The sequence below is a fragment of the Hippocampus bargibanti genome, linkage group LG13, assembly GCF_051943395.1.
Source record: "Hippocampus bargibanti isolate YZ-2025 linkage group LG13, ASM5194339v1, whole genome shotgun sequence".
NCBI classification, from domain to species: domain Eukaryota; kingdom Metazoa; phylum Chordata; class Actinopteri; order Syngnathiformes; family Syngnathidae; genus Hippocampus; species Hippocampus bargibanti.
Window position 1 is genome coordinate 1,930,848 of NC_142746.1, and position 21,747 is coordinate 1,952,594.

The 21,747-nt window shown below is 41.2% G+C and overlaps 2 protein-coding genes across 3 annotated transcripts in view; both read left to right on the top strand.

The window, feature by feature from the left end:
• plcb1 (phospholipase C beta 1) overlaps window positions 1–8,042 on the top strand; it is a 42,578-nt gene extending 34,536 nt beyond the window's left edge. The window contains exons 29-32 of the mRNA XM_089011616.1: window positions 317–406; window positions 490–547; window positions 633–719; window positions 5,377–8,042. Coding sequence (XP_088867742.1) covers window positions 317–406; window positions 490–547; window positions 633–719; window positions 5,377–5,529 — 388 coding nt within the window. The 3' untranslated portion in view covers window positions 5,530–8,042. The remainder of the gene's footprint in view (window positions 1–316; window positions 407–489; window positions 548–632; window positions 720–5,376) is intronic.
• Window positions 8,043–9,172: 1,130 nt separating this feature from the next.
• On the top strand, window positions 9,173–21,462 carry napba (N-ethylmaleimide-sensitive factor attachment protein, beta a). 2 transcript variants are annotated; one of them, XM_089012438.1, is made up of 10 exons: window positions 9,173–9,474; window positions 10,924–11,003; window positions 11,130–11,246; window positions 11,346–11,392; window positions 15,195–15,272; window positions 15,339–15,394; window positions 16,468–16,552; window positions 18,865–18,969; window positions 19,036–19,117; window positions 20,937–21,462. In XM_089012438.1, the coding sequence occupies exons 1-10, from the start codon at window positions 9,377–9,379 to the stop codon at window positions 21,092–21,094; spliced, it is 906 nt and encodes a 301-aa protein (XP_088868564.1). In that variant the 5' UTR covers window positions 9,173–9,376; the 3' UTR covers window positions 21,095–21,462. The 2 variants fall into 2 exon arrangements, with proteins under 2 accessions (XP_088868564.1, XP_088868563.1); XM_089012437.1 differs by having other exon boundaries at window positions 9,178–9,474; window positions 19,036–19,104; window positions 20,947–21,462.
• The last annotated feature ends 285 nt before the right edge of the window (window positions 21,463–21,747 follow it).

Consider the following 21,747-nt stretch of genomic DNA (forward strand, 5'->3'; position numbering starts at 1 on the left):
TAGGACACAGCTAGCTAGCTAGCATTTAGAAATGAAGGGATGCCCATTTCAAGAGTAGTTTTACTTTATTTGAATGTTATTGTGGCCATTTTATATTTGAGTTAGTGGTGTACATTTCCGGGTTGAGTGAACGCTGGCGCGTGTTGCCGCCACTGCTCACCCGCAGCGAAAAAAAATGTTCTTATCGTGTGCCTGGAAAGTGCCCTTGAGAGTTTTGGAAGGCGCTTATATATACAATGTATTATTATTATTATTATTATTATTATTATTATTATTATTATTATTATTGACAGCCCATTTTTCGCCGCCGATTCAGGGAGAAGAAGGAGCTGAAGAGGCAAATGGACCGAAGAAGAACCGAGAAGATCAACTTGGCCAAGAACAAAGAGAAACATCTGGCGGAAGAGTAAGATTTCTCGCCGTTCCGCTCCTGACTTGATTGAATTCCATTCCTGGGAAAAGCATTCATGGTTATTGTGCGCGTTGCAGAGAGAAGATGGAGATCAATAAGTCGTACGTCAACGAAGTGGTGCAGAACATCAAGCGGGTGAGCGCAGGCTAAAGTCGCTCGGCGTGCGATACAACGTCGCTTTGGGTTATTTTTTATTTTGTTTTATTTTTTGTGCTTGTAGCTGGAGGAGACGCAGGCCAAGCGGCAGGAGCAGCTGGTGGAGCAGCACAATCAACTGTTGCAGGAGATGCAGGAACAGAAACACAAGGTATGCACCCAAACATTTGCCCAAATCGCTTAGCCACGAAAAAAAAAAAAAAAAAAAAACACGATTAGTGAGCCAACAACAGCCGAAAAAAAGTTAACACGAATGAAATTGAAAAAACATTCATCAGAACAAAAAAGGTCAAAAGTAACAAACAAAACCAGGACTAAAACATGACTGAAAACATAGGAGCAGGAACGAAATAAAAAACAACAAAATTATCAGGAGAAAAATGTCCAAAGTAGCAAACAAAACCATGACTAGTGTCCTTGAGAGTTTTGAAAGGCGCTTATAAATGAAATGTATTATGATGATGATGATGGTGATTATTATTATTATTATTATTATTATTATTATTATTATTATTATTATTATTATTAAAACATGACTGAAAACATAGTAGCAGGAAAGAAATCAAAAACAACAAAGTCATCAGGACAAAAAAAGGTCCAAAGTAACAAACAAAACCATGACGAGTGTCCTTGAGAGTTTTGAAAGGCGCTTCTAAATGAAATGTACTATTATTATTATTAGTATTATTACAGTAAAGTCTCGTTATATCGATATTCTCGGGAGTTAGAAAAAAAATGTCGATATAACCGTACTGTCGATATATCCGTCCTGCGCCGAACTGCATTACCAAAAGCCGCCAAAAGAGGGCATCCAAGCGCCATATAAGAAACGGAGCTGGCCATGAGCTCGCCATTTTGTGCTTTTTATTTTTTTCGGGTGAGAGATGTTCCCCCAATGTTGCCTCAAAATGGCGCATATAATTCTTTAATCGATTGCAAACATGTATGCTTTCCTCTTCAGAACTACAGTGTATTTGAATCATATTAATATAATCATAACAAGAAAGCATATTATCAGAATCTGAAGCCATTGTCCCGTCACTTGATTGACATACAGGGCAACCATTCAGAACTGAATTTTTACCTTTAGGTCGCCGTGCATGCGTAAACAACGGCGCTAAACGTAGCAAAATTTTACAAGCTAGTCAGCGAATTACCTCAGATTTTAAGCCCTTGCTAAAACATATGGTGATCGAAATGAGTGACAAAGCGGGACCAAGTAAGGGGGCAAAACATATTACTTTCATACGGAATGGGAAAATGTGGAGCGCCATTTTCGGATTGTCTTCCCGCCGAAAAGCCAGCTGAGAAAGAGAACGGTGGACGAACTAAAATCCCAGCAGTCATTTTTCACTCAACATACTTCAAAAGCGAAAGCCGCCACCGAAGCATCGTTCCGGGTGAGTCACGCCATCGTTAAAAACAATAAGTCCTTCCAAGACGGAGAGATGGTAAAAGAAGCATTCATCGAAGCAGCTGACTCCTTGTTCAGAGACTTTAAAAATAAGGCAGAGATATTATCTTCAATCAAAGCTCTGCAGCTGTCAAGACATACAGTTACACGGCGCTGTGAAGCCACGACTGAGCATTTAACCCAGCAAATGTGGAAAGACATCGGAGATTGTGAGTGTTCTCACTGCTGAAGTCCAGGGCTTATGGACAGTTCTGTAACTTACTCACACAGGAAAAGTACCCTAACATGAGGAAATGTGCTACCTCCTTGACCGCATTATTCGGCTCCACTTATTTATGTGAGTGAGCCTTTTCCTACATAAAGATCATTAAGTCCAAATACCGTTCCACCATGAATGATGTACATTTGGGAATGTGCTTATTCAGTTATGCAAGGTACATCAACATACATTGTACATACAAAGAATCCTTAAAACATTTGAAAATAATTATGTTTTGCATTTTTGTCGTGGGTAGATCATTTTGACTTGGTAGTCTTTATAAGTAGCTCGTATGCTGAAAAAGTGTGAGCAACCCTGACTTACATCTTACTGTATTATGTATGCAATTTAAAAAAGTCATCAATGTTCTTCTACTTCCCATTTCTACCTTTTAACACAAACACTTCAATCTCGTCTGCTACACACGAGCTAGCGTCTGAAAATGAAAAAGGGCTCTGCTACACGGGAGCTGGTCACGTAACAAACTCACGTGACCAAGTCGACCAATGCCGCGACCGATGGCGTGTATCGATATAAACATAGCAAAATGGCCCGCGGGAGATGAAAAAGAGCACCGTAGTAACCGGATTATCGTAAAAACCACGAATCGTGCTAAACGGAACTAATTATACATAAAAAGACTAGAAATGTCCACGGGAAATGAAAATAGTGTCGTAATAAGCAGTATTATCAATATAAACGATATCGATATAACGAGACTTTACTGTATTATTATTATTAGTAGTAGTAGTAGTAGTAGTAGTAGTATGAAAACATGACTGAAAGTATAGCAGCAGGACGGAAATAAAAAACAACAAATTCATCAGAGCAAAAAGGTCCAAAGTAACAAACAAAACCATGACTAGTGTCTTTGAGAGTTTTCAAAGGCGCTTATAAATGTGTTGTTGTTGTTATTATTATTATTATGATGATTATTATTATTATTATTATTATTCGTCTGTGTAAGCTCTCAGTCGTACAGGAGTGGTCCATCGATGAGAAGGTTTCTTCAGCCGTCATCTGTACTTCTTGAAGGTGTCGGACGTTTCGCCTCCTATCCAAGAGGCTTCGTCAGTGAACTAAAGTCGTATCGGCCCTATTTATATAACCTTAATATCCAGACACGGCGGCACCGGACACAACTATGATAGGTCCCTATTCTCAGGTTGGGGGGAGCAGATAACCACTCCCTCTGGCCCCACTGATTGTTCCTACATTCCTGACTAACGACTGGCCTATTTGCCCCACTCCCACCGGTATCACCTCATCAGTATTGCGAATGTTGCCTAACCTGTGTTGGTTAAGCAGGTTATTGTATGAACGATCCAAATTGAACCTCACCCCACCAGACCGGTTTAATGAAGGATTTTGTTGTTTTATGATAGGAGGCGGAACGTCCGACACCTTCAAGAAGTACAGATGACGGCTAAAGAAACCTTTTCATCGATATTATTATTATTATTATTAAAACATGACTGCAAACATAGCAGCAGGAACGAAAACCTCAACATCTTCAGCTCTGCTCCCTGTCTTTTCTTCAGTGGCACTGTCTCCAGTCCAAACATCATGGCTGGTCTCACCACTGTTTTATACACTTTTCCTTTTTTTAGCTAGATAGTTAGTTACCTAATACACTGAATGTCACTAAAATACACAGAAAAAATACACAGAAAGCTAGCTAGCCTACTAGTAGACAGCTATATTATTTGTTATCTTGTCTTTTTGACTTCAAGATGGCGCCGCGAGAGTGACTGCCTTTTCAGCAGCTCCTGTATTTTGTTTTTCTACTTCTTTCTTTCCTCTTCCTTTCATAACTTTGCTGTTGTGTTACTTCCGGGAAGAGTGAACGCTGAAGCGAATGGCTTCCACCGCTCACCCGCACAAAAAAGTTCTTATTCCGTGTCTGTAAAGTGCCCTTGTGAGCTTCGAAAGGCGCTCATAAATTGAGAGACAACACAATACTGCTTACGGGATGTGTGGGGAGGGGGGGGTTCTCGGACCAAGGACCGAAGATATAGAAAGTCCAGGGTAATCCAAAGTACAAATACAAGTTGACAGCGTCCCGTTTTCATCCCCGTAGTCCGAATGAAGGAGGTGGTGGAAGCGGGGAGGCGCGGCTCCGCCCCCAGCTGTCAATCCGAATGTGACAATAACAAACAAGTCGGATGTTTATTTGTCGGAGCAGCATTGCCCAAAATGAGTATACAAAATCACTGTTTCTTAACAAACATGTACGACAATTTTCTCCAGCAATCTGGGCGGTGGGTGTCGGTGCAAACGCCGCGTCGGGCTCATGGTCGCCGCCTCTTTAAGACAGTTCGGCATGTCGGCGCGGGGTACGGCTGTGGCGAGGGCACCCGGTAGAACTTTTTTGCTTCGACGTCTGCCTGAGTCCGAGCGTGTGTGTTGGGTGACATCTCCGTTAGCAGGTGGAATGTTTTTTTGACAGCTCGCATGCGTTGAAAGCCGTGCGTATTTGGGTCGGCAGAAAGCGTGTGCGCCGACACAGTCATAAAGATCGATAATACGAAATATGAAATGATTAAATTGAGAGCAGGGTAAATATAAAATTTATAAATGAACTGTACAGTAAACAGTTTTATATACATTACAGGTACAGTTATAAAGTAATAAAAATCGATCATATGAAATATAAAATGATAAAAACGATACTAAAAGGTATGTATCACATTTATAAATGAACTGTACAGTAAAACAGTTTTGTATACATTACACATACAGTTATACAGTCATACAAATCGAGAATACGCAATATAACATGATGAAAAATGAAACTAAAAGTTATAAGATTTATAAATGAAGTGTAAACAGTTTGGTATCTAATAGTATTCAATAGAAAACGTTGCTTAAAAACAACAGATTGATATCGTATACGATCCTGTCGTATAAACCTCGTGTCGGCCATTTTGAATGCTTTTCCATTCACGACCGTTTGACTTAAGATCGTTTTGTCGGAACAAAACGCGGTCGTAACTTGAGATGTTACCTGTAATCAGAACACAAAGGTTCAAAGTAACAAAGAAAACCAGGACTGAAAACAAAGCAGAGGACTTTGAATTGACTACCAAAAAACATTTTCCGAATGGTTTCGCCACGTTTGCCGCTGCAATTCAGCTGCAGGATGCCATCGAGGCCGAGTTCCAGGAGAAGTTTGACCGACTGCCCGGCGAGATCGGAGACTTTCTGCGGGACGGCAGGACCGAGGTCCGGGGGCACAGCAAGTCCCGAGCGTCCACCCCTAGCGAGATTTTCTCCGAGGACGACTGAGGACAGTTTCGAGGAAAGGACAAAGCCAGAGAGCAGCCGGACGGCGACTTGGGATTTGGTTCGTGGATCCGGATTGATCTGATCCTCAACAGAAGCTGTTTTTGTTTTTGGCTACACCCAAACTAAATCCTCCTAAATCACAGCTGTCAAAGTCAAGGCCCAGGGGCCAAATCTGGCCCGCCACATCATTTTATTCGGCCCGTGAACGCTAATAAAGCATGTCAAGTGCCATGCCCATTTGTTGAGCTAGCTAGCAATCGAGCTAGCTAGTGATCCATCTAGCAGCTAGATGGATCAGCAAAAAATACACCACCTTCACATTTATTGTTATTAGCTATCTCTTAGCTAACTAGCTAACTATTTTAGTTAATTCCGGGTTGAGTGAACGCTGACGTGTGTGGCTTTTAGCTCGCTGGCTAGCTAGCTAGATTCTAGCTAGTGATTGAGCTAGCTAGTGATCGAGCTAGCTAGCAATCGAGCTAGCTAGCAATCGAGCTAGCTAGTGATCGAGCTAGCTAGTGATCGAGCTAGCTAGCAATCGAGCTAGCTAGTGATCGAGCTAGCTAGCGATCAAGCTAGCTGGCTCTCTTTCTATTCAGCTAGTTGACTAATCCCTTTCAATACAGGTGTCAAACTCAAGGCCCGGGGGCCAATTGTCACCCACCACTTCATTTTATTCGGCCCGCGAAAGCAAATCAAGCATGTCAAGTGCCGTGCTCATCTATCGAAGTAGCTAGCGATCGAGGTAGCTAGCGAGTGCGGTAGAGAGCTCTCTTTCTCTTCAGCGAGTTGGCTAATCCCTTACATTACAGGTGTCAAAATCAAGGCCCGCAAAAGCAAATCAAGCTTGTCAAGTTCCAATTTGCTTGCTAAAACAAATAAAAAAAGACTTTGACACTCCTTTTAGGATTTCAGACCTAAATCCTCAAACCTTTCAAAGCATGTTTGGATTCTGTTGTGTTTTTATGAGTCGTGGTTGTATTGTTTTTATTTTTCATATTCTCTTGATTTGCTTGATCAACTCAAATCCAAGATGGTAGTCGATCAATTTTTGGGCTCATCATCGGTCCTGTCTGCGAACGTTCAACTGGAATGTTATGAACTTTGATGCTTATTTCAACAACGGCGCTTTAGCCACCGACTGTTAGCCTAGTTTTCCGAGCCATCGTTTTCCTTTGTGGACTCGGTTGCTGCCCCTTCTGCATGATATGGCCGGTGGCAGAATTCACCGGTCCGCATGTGCCGTGTTTTGAGCACAGTAGTGAGTACAGAAAAGTACACCACCTTCACATTTATTGTTATTAGCTATCTCTTAGCTAGCTAGCTAGCTAGCATTCTATCTATTTTAGTTAATTCCGGGTTGAGTGAACGCTGACGTGTGTGGCTTTTAGCTCGCTGGCTAGCTAGCTAGCGATTAACTATCTGATGGCTAGCTTGCTATTAGCTATCTATTAGCTAGCTATTAGCTATCTATTAGCTACCTTTATGTCTACTTGAGTTACTTCCGGGTTGAGTGAACGTTGACGCATGTGGCTACTCTCTAGCTGGCTAGCTAGCTATTAGCTATCTATTAACTAGCTAACTAGCTTTCTATCTATTTGAGTTAATTATGGGTTGAGTGAACGCTGACGCGTGTGGCCGCTATCTAGCTGGCTAGCTAGCTATTAGCTATCTATTTGCTAGCTAGCTAGCTATTAGCTATCTATTTGCTAGTTAGCTGGCTATTAACTATCTATTAGGTAGCTAGCTCGCTTTCTATCTATATGAGTTACTTCCGGGTTGAGTGAACGCTGGTGCGCGACTGCCGCTGCTAACCCACACAAAAACGGACCCTTTGACCTTGAGAGTTTTGAAACAAAATGTATTATTATTATTATTATTATTATTATATTCATCAACAGCGCATGCAATGTTTTTGCAGTTCTTTGTTTGGACTGGATGGCCCTTGGATTAAATCTTGCTCTCCATCTTCACTAACATGACAACACAAGTTTGCTAGCAAGGTTTTGTTTTTCCATTTCTTTGGATTCTAATAGTACATTTAGATTACATTTTGAAGCGCATGATGTTCTCCCGTGAGGCCCTTATACCAAAATGAAAATACCCCCACCACAAAAAAATATATATAATCAACACTGCAATAAAACAATGGTAATATTGTGATGTCATTTCCTGATTAAATATTGAGGGTGCAAAACTGTTGTTTGAATCTCAAGTGTTTTCACTGTTGGTTTTGGACATCTTCGCGTTTTAATGCCTGTCAACATTGGCGAATAGCAGCCATTGTTGTAATACGCCGTACATTATTTGACACAAGCGGAACTGCAGACAGCTCACCGCGCATGCGCACCTTATGTTTCCGAACTGAATTGGTTCCCAAAAAGTGTGTGTAAGGTGAAAAGTTTGTCTGCCAAACATTCATTTCCCATAAGAAACCATTAAAATGAGAATAATCCGTTCCCAGGTCCCCATAAAACATAATTTTCTATGAAATAAGCCTTAAAACCACACAAAATATACCTTATTTTATGTATAATAAATGTGCTATTGGATTGTAATGAAAGAAATAAACTGGACTGTCTAAGCAAGTAATTTTATTGACCGTTGTGATGGTCGTTGATGTAGTTGCCTCTTGATGATGTCCGAGTGAAGTTGCTGTGTTTTCTCTGCGATTTTACCCCCACTCACACTGTCCCCTGCTAGCTGCTCTACAGTCATCCAAATCAACAGAAGTTTTTCAACCTCTTCTATTGCCTGAGACCGTTACTTGGACAACACAGAAACACCTTTAGCCACACGTAGCAACTTAGCGTCCTGATACTGGGATGCTAAGTCTCACAAACGCACACCTCATTGGTGTTTTTTTATGATCTTCTTCTGGTCGACCGTCATTTTCTTTTGTGTCCTCTTCTAGCCTGTGGTGGGGTCTTTGTCTGTCACATAATAGCAAAAGTACTCCACTCAATAGCAAACCATGTCTGCACTCAAAGAAAGAGGGGTGACAAAAACTAGTGTGCCAGTTACTGCATGTGGCGCTGTTCGACCGTGTGATTTGGTGTTCTTCCGTCGAAAACTAGTCCGCCAGCCACCGTGGCGCCGTGTGGTTTGGTTCATCCGCTGAAAACTAGTTTGTATGCCAGGACTATATTTTCATGAATTTAATGTTCGTAAGGTGAAAAGTTTGTGAGCTAAAGCGTTTTGTAAGCCGAGGTATCACTGTATATCAAAATATATACGATTGAGGATTACCGGTACTTTTGTTGGTTTGCCGTGATAATCGTAGCGATCGGCAGCAGTATTGTTGTTGACACCAACTGGATTGGAGCCGAAATGGTCTTTGGAAGATCGCTTCACAATTTTAAAAATAAATCCCCTGTAAAAGTTGTAGTACGCTGTACATTCGAGTATTTAAAAAGAACCATACAAAATATTGGAAAACGTATACATTGGCATGGATGGTTTCAAGATAGAAATTCAGATTTTAATTTCTGTTCAGGGTTTCAAACTAGCGTTAGCGTGAAGTCACAGGACTGCCGTCGCATGTTGTTCGGCCTTCCGGGTTCCTGGTGTTCACTTTTCGCCCATTAGAGAGCGATGGCGAGCACCCGCACCGCCTCGCCGTAGAAGAAGAGCCGCTCTCAGCCTCAGCACCAGCTCAAACGGGCTCTTCTCTCGACCCCCCCCCTCCGTCCTCCTCGCCGCGGTGAGCTCTGAGTCTTCCCGCCCACGCCCCTCCCCGTTCCACCGTCGTCTCTCCTGCGGAACATCGGGCCGATTTCGCGGCGTCGTCGCCCCCCTTTGCCGCCGTCACCTTCACCAGCCAGCGCGCGGCCACCTGCGGGCCACCATGGACAACAGCGGCAAAGAGAAGGAGGCCATGCAGCTCATGGCCGACGCTGACAAGAAGGTCAAAGCGTCCGGCTCCTTTCTTGGCGGAATGTTCGGGTAAATCAATGGCCGCTGTGCGCGCGCGTGACTGCGCGTGCGGGCGGAACGTCTGTCCATCAACATTGCGACTCATATGAAAAGCGACGGGTAGATAGCAAATGCGTGGTGGTCAAATATAAACACGGCAGTGCGGTTTTGGTGTTTTCGCATTTCCGTTTCTGTGTGACGTCAGCTCTGGAACTCGAGTCTTGCTGGCGTTTGTTTCCTCGCGGCCTACTTAAGACATTTCACTTCAACGGCACAAAAAGAGATGAAGGCGGCATCCATTTTATTTGGGAATGCGGGGAATTCTATTTTTAACCATCAGCTTGCTTCTCCTAAGCAGCCCGTCGGTGGCCTTCTGCACGCAACCTCCACACTGAGTACGTCACGAGTGCAGATGGTGGAGATGGACCCCCCCAAAAAAAGCATACAGGAGGGAGGAGCAGGGTGTATTTCACAAATTTGTATCAAATAAAGTTGACAGGAACATAAATCAAAAACAACAAAGTCATCAGAACAAAAAGGTCCAAAGTAACAAACAAAACCATGACTGAAAACATAGCAAACCTGACAAGACCAAACAAATCCGACAGCGTGAAACAAACAATGACCTGACTCTGAATGGTCATGCTGGGAGTCCTTTTAACTCATTGCTTGCCAGACGTGCAAAAATGTGTCGACTCCAGTGCCAGGGTTTTTGTCATTTTCACTCAAATTGCAGGACCTACAGAATATTGAGTTTTAGGACGACATAAACATTCAATACTGCATTAGAAACCTTAGGCTCTCTTCTTTCACCAGAAAAAAAATAATTAATTACCATCAATTATATGGGTCTGGAGTAATCTGAGATTGAAATGGGGGCAGCTGTACAAAATACAATACATACTGATTTATATAGCGCTTTAACAACAGCTAAAGACAAAGCGCTAACATGGACAAAAGGAAAATGCTGCACATTTCCAGAGGCCATGGTCAGCGCTTTATCGGCACCCAAACAAGAAATAACAAAACCCAAACAAATTCAGCAACCACGTCATATTTTCAATTCCTGAATAAATTCAGGGATGGCAGTTAGTGAGTTAACTGCAACTGATTAAAACAGCTGTGCAGCTGCAGGCGGTGCCCTACAGTGCCACCTGTTGGTCACAAACGTGACGAAACGTGACAGACTCATGCTCAAAAGCAACCCCGGTTTTCTTGAGTTTTTTCCTAAATAACAACAATACAGGTAACATCCGACTTACGACTGAGTTCCGTTCCAAACAAAAGGTCGTAAGTCAAAATGGTCGTAAGTCGAAATCCATTCAAAATGTTGAATAGAGACTCAGAGGCTAAATGTGTCACAAACTCCGCCCCTTCGGGGGTCGGGGTCGTAAGTACGGGTGGTCGTAAGTCGAGCTGGTCGTAAGTTGGATGTTACCTGTATTTGTGCCAGTCACAGCCATTTTGCTTTTTCTCCAGCGGAAACCACAAAGTGGAGGATGCCTGCGAGATGTATGCTCGGGCAGCCAACATGTTCAAGATGGCCAAGAACTGGGGCGGTGAGAAAACGCACTCGTGCACAATTGCCAGATGATCGGTGGAGCGACCATTCAATGGCCGCTCGCCTATGAACGGTCATGAAGTCCAACATCCAAACTGAGCGTGTATGTTTGCGTGCACTTTAGCCGCCGGCAACGCCTTCTGCCAGGCGGCCCGACTCCACATGCAGCTTCAAAACAAACTGGACTCGGCCACCAGCTTTGTGGACGCCGGCAACGCGTACAAGAAGGCCGACCCGCAGGGTGAGAGGTGCCGTCGGCCATCTTGAACACCATCCTATACCCCCATGCCCCCATCTCGGAAGCTCATTTCAACATCGCTTGTTGCTTTCCCTCCCGCAGAGGCCATCAGCTGTCTCAATCAAGCGATCGACATCTACACTGACATGGTGAGTAGGGTTCGCGTTATTGATAATTTTAATAATTTTAATTTATAAACACTTTTCAAAACTCTCAAGGACACCCCAAGCCTAAAAAACTCCTAAGCCTTGAAAACCCGAAAACCTTAAGCCAGAAACCCCCTACAATCCTAGGCCTGTGAACCTAACCTTCAAACCTGAAACCCCTACAACCATAACCCTGAAACGCCCAAACCTAAGAACTCATGAGCCTTGAAAACCCTTCAGCCTGACAACACTAACCCTGAAACGCCTAAGCCTGAAAACGTCGAGCCCAAACCCCTAAGCCTCTAAAGCCTACGCCTGAACCACCTAAAACCCTAAACCTGAAACACCTAAGCCTGGAAAACCTTAAGCCTGAAAAGCCTAAACCGGATACCCCTAAAACTCTAAGCGTGAAAACCCGAAAACCTTAAGCCTTGAAACCCCTTAAAATTCAAAACCTGTAAGCCTGAAACCTGCAAACCTGAAACCCCTACAACCATAACCCTGAAACGCCCAAACCTAAGAACTCATGAGCATTGAAAACCCCTCAGCCTGACAACCCTAAGCCTGAAAAGCCTAAAACCCTAAGCCTGAAAACGTCTAGCCCAAACCCCTAAGCCTCAAAAGCCTACGCCTGAACCACCTAAAACCCTAAACCTGAAACACCTAAGCCTGGAAAACCTTAAGCCTGAAAAGCCTAAACCGGATACCCCTAAAACCCTAAGCGTGAAAACCCGAAAACCTTAAGCCTTGAAACCCCTTAAAATCCTAAACCTGTAAGCCTGAAACCTGCAAACCTGAAACCCCTAAAACCATAACCCTAAAACGCCCAAACCTAAGAACTCATGAGCCTTGAAAACCCCTCAACCCCTGGCAACGCTAAGCCTGAAAAGCCTAAAACCCAAAGCCTGATACGCCTAAGCCTGAAAACGTCTATCCCAAACACCTAAGCCTGAAAATCCTTAAACCTGAACAGCCTCAACCAGATACAGTGAGACCTCAACTTACGAACTTAATTGGTTCCCAGACAGAGTGTGCAAGGCGAGCGAAAAGTGTGTATCTCAAAAAAAAAATCCCATAGGAAACCATTAAAATGGGAATAATCCGTTCCCGGGTTTCCATAAAATATACTTTTCAACTAAATAAGCCTTAAAACTACACACAACATACTTTATTCTCTGTATAATAAATGTGCTATTGTATTGTAATTAAAGAAATACACTGCATTGTATCATAAAGTCACTTTATTTACATTTGTGATGGTCATTGATGGCTTGATGGAATGCCGTCGGAAGTCAAAGGGAATTGCTGTTTGGAAAGAGAGGCGCATTACATGACGACTGTAATTAAAGAAATAAACTGTGCTGTAAAATAAAGTTTTATTTACCTTTTTGATGGTCGTTGATGGTTTATGGAAGGAGAGTCACCTTCAATAAGGACTGTTGGTAACTTAACCTCTGGTGCTGTTCGGTCGTGTGCTTCCGCCGAAGATCACTCCGCCAGCTGTGGTGGGTGTGTATTATGAAAATGGTGCTTATTATAAGGTTTAATTTTCAGAAATTTGACGTTTGTAAGATGAAAAGTTTGTAAGATAAGGTGTTTGTAAGTTGAGGTCTTACTGTACCTCTAAAACCCTAAGCGTGAAACCCCTAAAACCCGAAACCTGAAACCATTAAAACCCTAATCCTAAAAAACCTAAGCCTGAAACCCCTAAAAGCCTAATCCTGAAGAACCTAAGATTGAAACTCTTAAACCCCTAAGGCTGAAACGCTTGTTATTGATCCATTAAGACGAAAGTGACCGTCGTTCAATTCTGTCAAATTTGTGATGAAATAACTTTGATGGCCACAGGGGGGTGGGCATTGGGTGCTGGTCAGACCTCTGGCAATGTTTTTCCCTTCCACAAGGGGCAGCATTTGCCTTATATGTCCATGTTAGCACTTTGTTGTTAGCACTTCAGCTGTTGTTAAAGCGCTATGTAAACCAATATGTATCTAGTGCATTGTATTTTGTACAGCTGCCCCATTTCAAGCTCAGATAACTCTAGACCCCTATAATTTAGGAATTAACTGTTTTTTTCTGATGAAAGAAGAGAGAGAGACAACGAGACAGAGAGAGAGAAAGAGTTTAGCCAATAGCTAGCTATCTCGCTCTCTAGCTATTTGCTATCTGTTTTCAATCTGGCTGGCTGGCCGGCTATCTAGCTCGCCATATAGTATATATAGCTATCTAGCTGACTGGCTAGCAATCTAGCTAGCTAGCTGTTGGCTATCTATTGACTAGCTAGATAGCTTTCTATCAATTTGAGTTACTATTTCCGGGTTGAGTGAACGCTGGCTCGTGTGGCTGCCACTGGTGGCCCACAGAAAAACTTGTGACTGTAAAGTGACCTTGAGAGTTTTGAAAGGTGCTTATAAATAACATTTATTATTAGCATCATTATTATTATTATTATTATTATTATTATTATTATTATTTGATGATGACAAAACCTGGTGTGATTTACTTTTTTTCTTTCTTTTAAATATAATAGTAAACGTGAATCCATTGTGGTAATTTTTCATTTTTCAAAATAAAACATAGTTCGGACTCAGATAATAAATAAAACTGAATTTATGTAAATTATTTATTCTTTCTGCACGGCCCGGTACCAAATGACCCACGGGGCCGGTACCGGTCCGCAGCCCGGGGGTTGGGGACCTCTGCACTATAGGGTAGCGTTAGCCAGCAAAGAAGGCTTTGGCGTCGGTTAAAGCAACACTTTGATTGACACTTATTTGATGCTTCAGGGCCTGGAGAACCGATTGTGAAGGCGTCCAGGGTCGATTTCTGACCCTGGTCACAAATGATGGCTGAAATGTGATTGGCTTAAAGGACAACCGACACCATTTTTTTTGTTTCCCAACTGACATCAGAAAAACGTTTTATAGCATCTAAAATACCCAAAACACGCAAGCTGATATTTTTAGTCAAATGCAAAACACCAATAAAAATGACTTAAAGGACAACCAACGTCTCCGGACAAGTTGTGTCCATAATTTGTAAAATGGCTTCAAATGACTTCTACTGAGCGTATTTTAATAAGATTTCACCACATATAGCTATATTTTACGTTTTAAGACTCGCTCTGAATATTTGGGAAGTCTTGTTTTTGAGTTGGTGACGAGTCCGTACGTGATGTCACAAAAGGACCGCCCCCTGACCGAAAAAAAGACACATTGTAGCAGTCCTTCCATCACGTCAATTTATTTTGCTGTACATGTTTGGTCTGAGAACCGTGTTGCACCCAAAAGCCGCCAGAAGAGGGCATCCAAGCTCCATATAAGGAATTTATCAGCCTGTGGAAGCTGAGGTAGCCACTGGAAGTCGCCATTTTGTGCCTCTTTTTTTGGGTGAGAGGTTTTCCTCCAATGTTGCCTCAAAATGGCACATATAATTCTTTAATCGATTGCAAACATGTATGCTTTCCTCTTCAGAACTATTTGAATCATATTCATAACTGGATGTGTAACAAGAAAGCATCTTCTCCGAATCTGAAGCCATTGTTTTGATTCACAAGCAATGCAAGACGTCAATAAAAGGAAGCTGAAAGACAATTTTGAATTATTTCATAAGAATTCATGGACAAAATATCATGAACATCAGATATTTTTAGGCCAGTAGAGAAGGTCCTGCAGGCCCTGATGCTCCATTTGATTTCATCGCCATGATCATTGACACGCCACGCGGCATTAGCAATGGCGTCCAACAGCGCCTTGTGGAGTCATTTGAGTGTCTTTTCCAAAGACACCTTTTGTGCGTTTCGCAGGGTCGCTTCACCATCGCCGCCAAACACCACATCACCATCGCCGAGATCTACGAGTCGGAACTGGTTGACATCGAGAAGGTGAATCTCCTTCAACGCCGCCGTTATCGGCGAGACGAGCTTTTCTCACCTTTTTGTTTCATGCAGGCCATCGCCCACTACGAGCAGGCGGCCGATTACTACAAAGGCGAAGAGTCAAACAGGTACAGTGATACCTCGGTTTACGAACCCCTTAGTTTACGAACTTTTCGGTTTACGCACGTTTACGCAAATTTTACCTTGGCATACAAACTATTTTTCGGGATACACACTGAGCTGCCACAATGAGTGATGTGTTGTTTGCGAACGAGCCCGTTCTCCTAACAAGAAAATGGCAACCGGCTTGTTTTGGTCCTCTATTCCCCGCCCCCAGTCTTCGGTTAAAGTCACGTGATTGGTCAAGAACGCAGCTGTGAGGGGAGGTGGTTTGTAAAGAGACAGGCAGACGACACAGACAGTGAAAAATGGATAGAAAACAGTGAAATTTGGACTTGTTTCAACTTTGATAGTTCAAAGGCAGAGTGTAGACTGCAAGGTTAAAATATCCCATCAATAGCTGCCTTTCCAGCAGCTCAATGATTTTGTTTTTCTACTTTCATTCCTTTCGTCACTTTGCTGCTGTGAAATGTAAATTTCTCCACTGTGAGACTAATAAAGGCATATCCAATCCAATCCAATCAGGCTCCACAAACAACCCGCACAAGCCATCTGTACACTTGATGCAAAAGGCTATCAACCCAGCTAAACAGAACACAATTGATGAAGAACAAGGTAAAATTATCGCAGAGAACGCACCTACAAGGCATCATTCCTCAAGATGGTGAAAGAAGAAGGCTACGTTCCTCATCAAGTGTTTAATGCTAATAAAACCGGCCACTTCATTCCATCAAGCCATCAACGACCATCACAAAGGTAAATAAAACAACTTTATTATACTGTACAGTTTATTTCTTTAATTATAATGCCATAGCACATTTATTATACATAAAATAAGGTATATTATGTGTAGTTTTAAGGCTTAGAAAATTAGAAAGTATAAAATTATGTTTTGTGGGCACCTGGTAACGGATTATTCTCATTTTAAAGGTTTCCTATGGGAAATTATTTTTTGGGATACACACTTTTCGCCTTACACACTCTGGCAACCAATTAAGTTCGTAAACCAAGGTATCACTTTATTTTTTAATGCGTCGACCAATGCGACGGTCAAGGAAAACTCTCACTCGTGTTGTTTCAGCTCGGCTAACAAGTGCCTGCTGAAAGTGGGTCACTACAGCGCCCAGCTGGAGCAGTACCAGAAGGCCATCGAGATCTACGAACAGGTAAGCAGTTCAGATGGCTGCTTTATGTGCTGTGACGCCATCTTGTGGCATCTCGGGAAGAAGGCGGGACATAATTGATTTTTATTTTAGCATATCTTATTTTAGATTATCCGATATTAGCTTATCTTATTTTAGTTTCCTTATTTTATCTTGTCCTATCTTGTGTTTGCTTATGTTAGCTTATTTTAGCTTGTCTTCTTATTTTAGTTTGTTTTCTTATTTTAGCATATTTTATTTTAGCTTATCTTATTTTAGCTTGTCTTATCTTCTTATTTTAGTTAGTTTTCTTATTTTAGCATATTTTATTTTAGCTTTCTTATTTTATCTTATCCTAGTTTATTTTAGCTTGTCTTATCTTCTTATTTTACTTTGTTTTCTTATTTTAGCATATTTTATTTTAGCTTTTCTTATTTTAGTTTCCTTATTTTATCTTATCCTAGCTTATGTTATCTTATTTTAGCTTGTCTTATTTCTTTATTGTAGTTTATTTTCTTATTTTAGCTTATATTATTTTAGCTTTCTTATTTTATCTTATCCTAGTTTATTTTAGCTTGTCTTATCTTCTTATTTTACTTTGTTTTCTTATTTTAGCATATTTTATTTTAGCTTTTCTTATTTTAGTTTCCTTATTTTATCTTATCCTAGCTTATGTTATCTTATTTTAGCTTGTCTTATTTCTTTATTTTAGTTTATTTTCTTATTGTATAATAATAATACATTTCATTTATAAGCGCCTTTCAAAACTCTCAAGGACACTTTACAGTCACAGGATAAGTTTCTGTGAGCGTTCACTCAACCCACTCATACAAAGCTAACTAGCTAGCTAATAGATGGCTAATAGCTTTTCTTATTTTAGATTCTCTTATTTTAGCTTACTTATTTTAACTTATCCTATCTTATGTTTGCTTATTTTAATAATAACAAATAATAATACATTTAATTTCTAAGCACCTTTCAAAACTCTCAAGGACACTTTACAGTCACAGGATCAGTTTTTCTGTGGGTGAGCAGCGGTAGACACGCCCCAGCATTCACTCAACCCGGAATAACTCAAATAGATAGACAGTTAGCTAGCTAGCTGCTCACCCGCACAAAAAAAATCCTGTGAATGTAAAGCGTCCTTGAGAGCGTCCTTGAGAGTTTTGCTAATAGACAGCAAATAGCTAGCTAGCTAAATAGATAGCTAATAAACACGAGCCAGCGTTCACTCAACCCGGAATAGCTATATTATTATTATTATATAAAAATAATAACAAATAGATAGAAAGTTAGCTGGCTAACTAATAGATAATTAATAGATAGCTAGCTAGATAGCAAATAGACAGTAAATACTTATCTAGATAGCAAATAGATAGCAATTAGATAGCTAGCTAGGTAGAAATGATAAAATATGATGAAGCAGGGACTGTCGTAGCCCTGAATTAGATTAGATTAGCCTTTATTAGTCTCACACTGGAGGAATTGACATTTCACAGCACAAAAGTGATGAAAGGAAGACGGAAGGAAAAGAAGTAGAAAAACAAAATATTGTAGCTTCTGTAAAGACAGACACTGTCGCGACGCCATCTTGAAGTCAAAAAGAAACAAAAAATAAATCAATAACAAATAATGTGACACAACACAAAAAGCACAGACAGTCATTCAATTTTAAGCACTTTCTGCAACCTCCTTGTCGCATGAAGCAGTTCTAGATGAAAGAGGAGAGGATCAAAGCCTCCTTTTCACCAATAGATCGGGGATGTCATGGTGGAACGTCTTGAAGTCAAAAAAACAACAACAAAAAACAAAATAAATAATGTGACATTCAATTTTAAGTACTTTGTACACCCTCTTAGTCGCATGAAGCAGTTCTAGATGAAAGAGTAGAGGATCAAAGCGTCCTTTTCACCAGTGTATCAGGGACGTCATGATGGAATGCGCACGTCTGCTACAAGCTAAATGTTAAAAGCAAACATGAAGCTGTTGCATCCATTGACCAAAAGAGATTGTCTCACATCTCCTGTCCCATGTAAATCCACTTCAATTCCAAGCCGCGGCCGTCCCAATTTGCACGTTAAAAGAACACAAATTGATTTTCGAGTATCCGATAAGTTTGTGTGTTAAATATGGATGCCGTCTGTCTCCTTCCGTGCCATTTAGTGCCGTTTCACGTGATCCTCGCGCTCATTTTCGACTCGTTTCTCAGTCTACGGTGCGCTAAAAATAACAAATAAAATAAATACAAGAAATACCTTTTGTGTCGGAAGTAAACGGCGCGTGTTTCTAAGGGAAGAGACGCAGGTCAGTCATTCAGTGCGCGTACGTCTTTGCAGGTGGCCATGAGCACCATGGACAATCCTCTGTTGAAGTACAACGCCAAAGAATACTTCTTCAAGGCTTCGCTGTGTCACTTCATCGTGGATGAGCTGAACGCTAAGGTCTCACGCACGTACACGTCCGATCCGTGATGAAGATTTCCATTCACACCCGAACTCTGTTTGTAGTTGGCCATCGAGAAGTATGAGGAGATGTTCCCCGCTTTTTCCGATTCAAGAGAGCTGAAACTGCTCAAGGTAAAACACATTTCTATGCACTAAAACATTTCTACACTGGAAAATCCAAATAAATATAGTGATACCTCGACTTACGAACGCTTTAGCTAACAAAACTTTCACCTTACAAACATTAAATTAGCGAGAATATCATTTTGGCATTCAAACTAGTTTTCGGCGGACAAACCAAACCACACGGTGGCTGGTGCATTAGTTTTCGGGCACCACCTTTCTTTGAGTGCAGACATGGTTTGTTATCGAGTGTAGTACTTTTGCTATTATGGGAGCGAAAAAGACCCCACCACAGGCTAGCGTTAAGCCGAAGAGGACACAAAAGAAAATGACGATCGAGCATAAGAAGGAGATCATCGAAACACACCAACGAGGTGTGCATTTGTGTGACTTAGCGTACTGGTAATGGGACGCTAAGTCGACCATTGCTACGTGTGGCTAAGAGTGTTTCTATGTTGGTTGAGCAACGTTCTCAGGCAATAGAATAGGTTGAAAAACTTCTGTTGATTTGGATTAATGAAAAGCAGCTAGCAGGGGACAGTGTGAGTGAGGGTATTATCGCCGAGAAAGCACGACAACTTCACTCGGATATCATCAGGAGGCAACTACATCAGCGACAATCACAAAGGTATCGTGTTTATTCGAGTGTAAATCGCAAAATGTTCTCAAATACGCACCCAAACCTCAAAGTTTGGGTGCGTATTATAAACGAGGCCTGGGAAAAATATCTCATATACAGTATATATAAACATTGCTGTTTTGCACAATTACCAACATCCAGAGTTTCCATTCAGTCTTCTTCATATTTTAATTGATATACTGTTACCGAGCCGAGAAAAGGTGAAACACATTTTTATACCAATTTTTGATTGAAAATTAGGGGTGTACGATATACTGGAATAAATACGGTAAATAAAATAACTTTATGATACATTACAGTTTATTTCTTTCATTAGAATACAAAAGCCCATTTATTATACAGAAAATAAGGTGTATTTTATGTAGTTTTAAAACTTGTTTAATAGAAAATTATGTTTTATGGAGAACTGGGAACGGATTATTCTCATTTTAATGGTTTCTTATGGCAAAAAAATGTTTGGAAGACGAACTTTTCGTCTTACAAATACAGTGAGACCTCAACTTACGAACTTAATTGGTTCCCAGACAGAGTGTGTAAGGCGAAAAGTGTGTATCTCAAAAACATTTTTCCCATAGGAAACCATTAAAATGGGAATAATCCGTTCCCGGGTTTCCATAAAATATACTTTTCAACTAAATAAGCCTTAAATCTACACACAACATACCTTATTTTATGTATAATAAATGTGTTATTGTATTGTAATGAAAGAAATACACTGCATTGTATCATAAAGTCACTTTATTTACATTTGTGATGGTCATTTATGGCTTGATGGAATGGCGTTGAAGGTCGAAGGTCAAAGGGAATTGCTGTTTGGAAAGAGAGGCGCATTACACGAGGACTGTAATTAAAGAAATAAACTGTGCTGTAAAATAAAGTTTTATTTACCTTTTTGGTGGTCATTGATGGCTTATGGAAGGGGAGTCACCTTCCATAAGGACTGTTGGTAACTTAACCTCTGGTGCTGTTCGGTCGCGTGCTTCCGCCGAAGATCACTCCGCCAGCCGTGGTGGGTGTGTATTATGAAAATAGTGATTATTATAAGGTTTAATTTTCATAAATTTGACGTTTGTAAGACGAAAAGTTTGTAAGTTGAGGTCTCACTGTACTTTCTGGGAACCAATTAAGTTCGTGAGCTGAGGTACCACAATGAACACACAAAATGATGATTTGCGTTATTTTTTTGTCCTCGTCGTCGGGGGTGCGCACAGAAATTACTGGAGGCCCACGAGGAGCAGAACAGCGAAGCCTTCACCGAGGCCGTCAAGGAATTTGACTCGGTGTCCCGCCTGGATCAGTGGCTCACCACCATGCTGCTTCGCATTAAGAAGACCATCCAGGGGGACGCCGGAGACTTGAAATAAAGCGAGAGACGAAGGGGGTTTGGGGTCGGGGGATGGGGGGGGTGTAAAAAATTATTTGGTGATCAGAAAAATAAGTTGATGATGTCTATATAGAAATAATTTATTGGTTCCCGTCGTGCTCCGTGTTAATATTTTAGCTCTAAGCCCCACTCCGTGTTCCCTTTTTTTCGGTCACCTCTGCACTTGTGTGACCTCAACACTCACTGCTCGTTTCCCGTGGTGACCATTCTGGATTTGTGCATGTCTCATGTTGGCGTGTTCTGCGTGTCGTGCTAACGTGGGGAAGCAATCGTGCCTGTCGTTTTCGTTATGTTGTGCGCAATAGGTAAAAACGTATCTTGAAATAAATACATTACGATGCCAGATTGCATGTTGCTGAGGGTTTTTTTATTTATTTATTCACTTTAAATGTCTATGCATCTATTGTCCCAATTATATCTATTTATTTCTCGGAATAAAGAAGATAGAATCTAATTTTGGAGTCTTTTATTGAATGTAATGTGGATGAACTGTAAATTATTTACTGAAAATGACATGAAATAACATAAATACTTGATTTTTTTGGTTGTCTTCATCTATGCCGTTTTTCCTTCTCAAATTAGCCCCCCTAGTCCAAAATATAATTTATAAAATATAATTGTATTATTA

Bases quoted from the DNA above. Each gene is read 5' to 3' on its own strand.
- napba (XM_089012438.1), top strand. From the start codon at position 9,377: ATGGACAACAGCGGCAAAGAGAAGGAGGCCATGCAGCTCATGGCCGAC. The intron at 11,393-15,194 runs GTGAGTAGGGTT...TGCGTTTCGCAG, and splicing joins TCGACATCTACACTGACATG to GGTCGCTTCACCATCGCCGC. The intron at 19,118-20,936 runs CTATGCACTAAA...TCGTCGTCGGGG, and splicing joins GCTCAAGGTAAAACACATTT to GTGCGCACAGAAATTACTGG.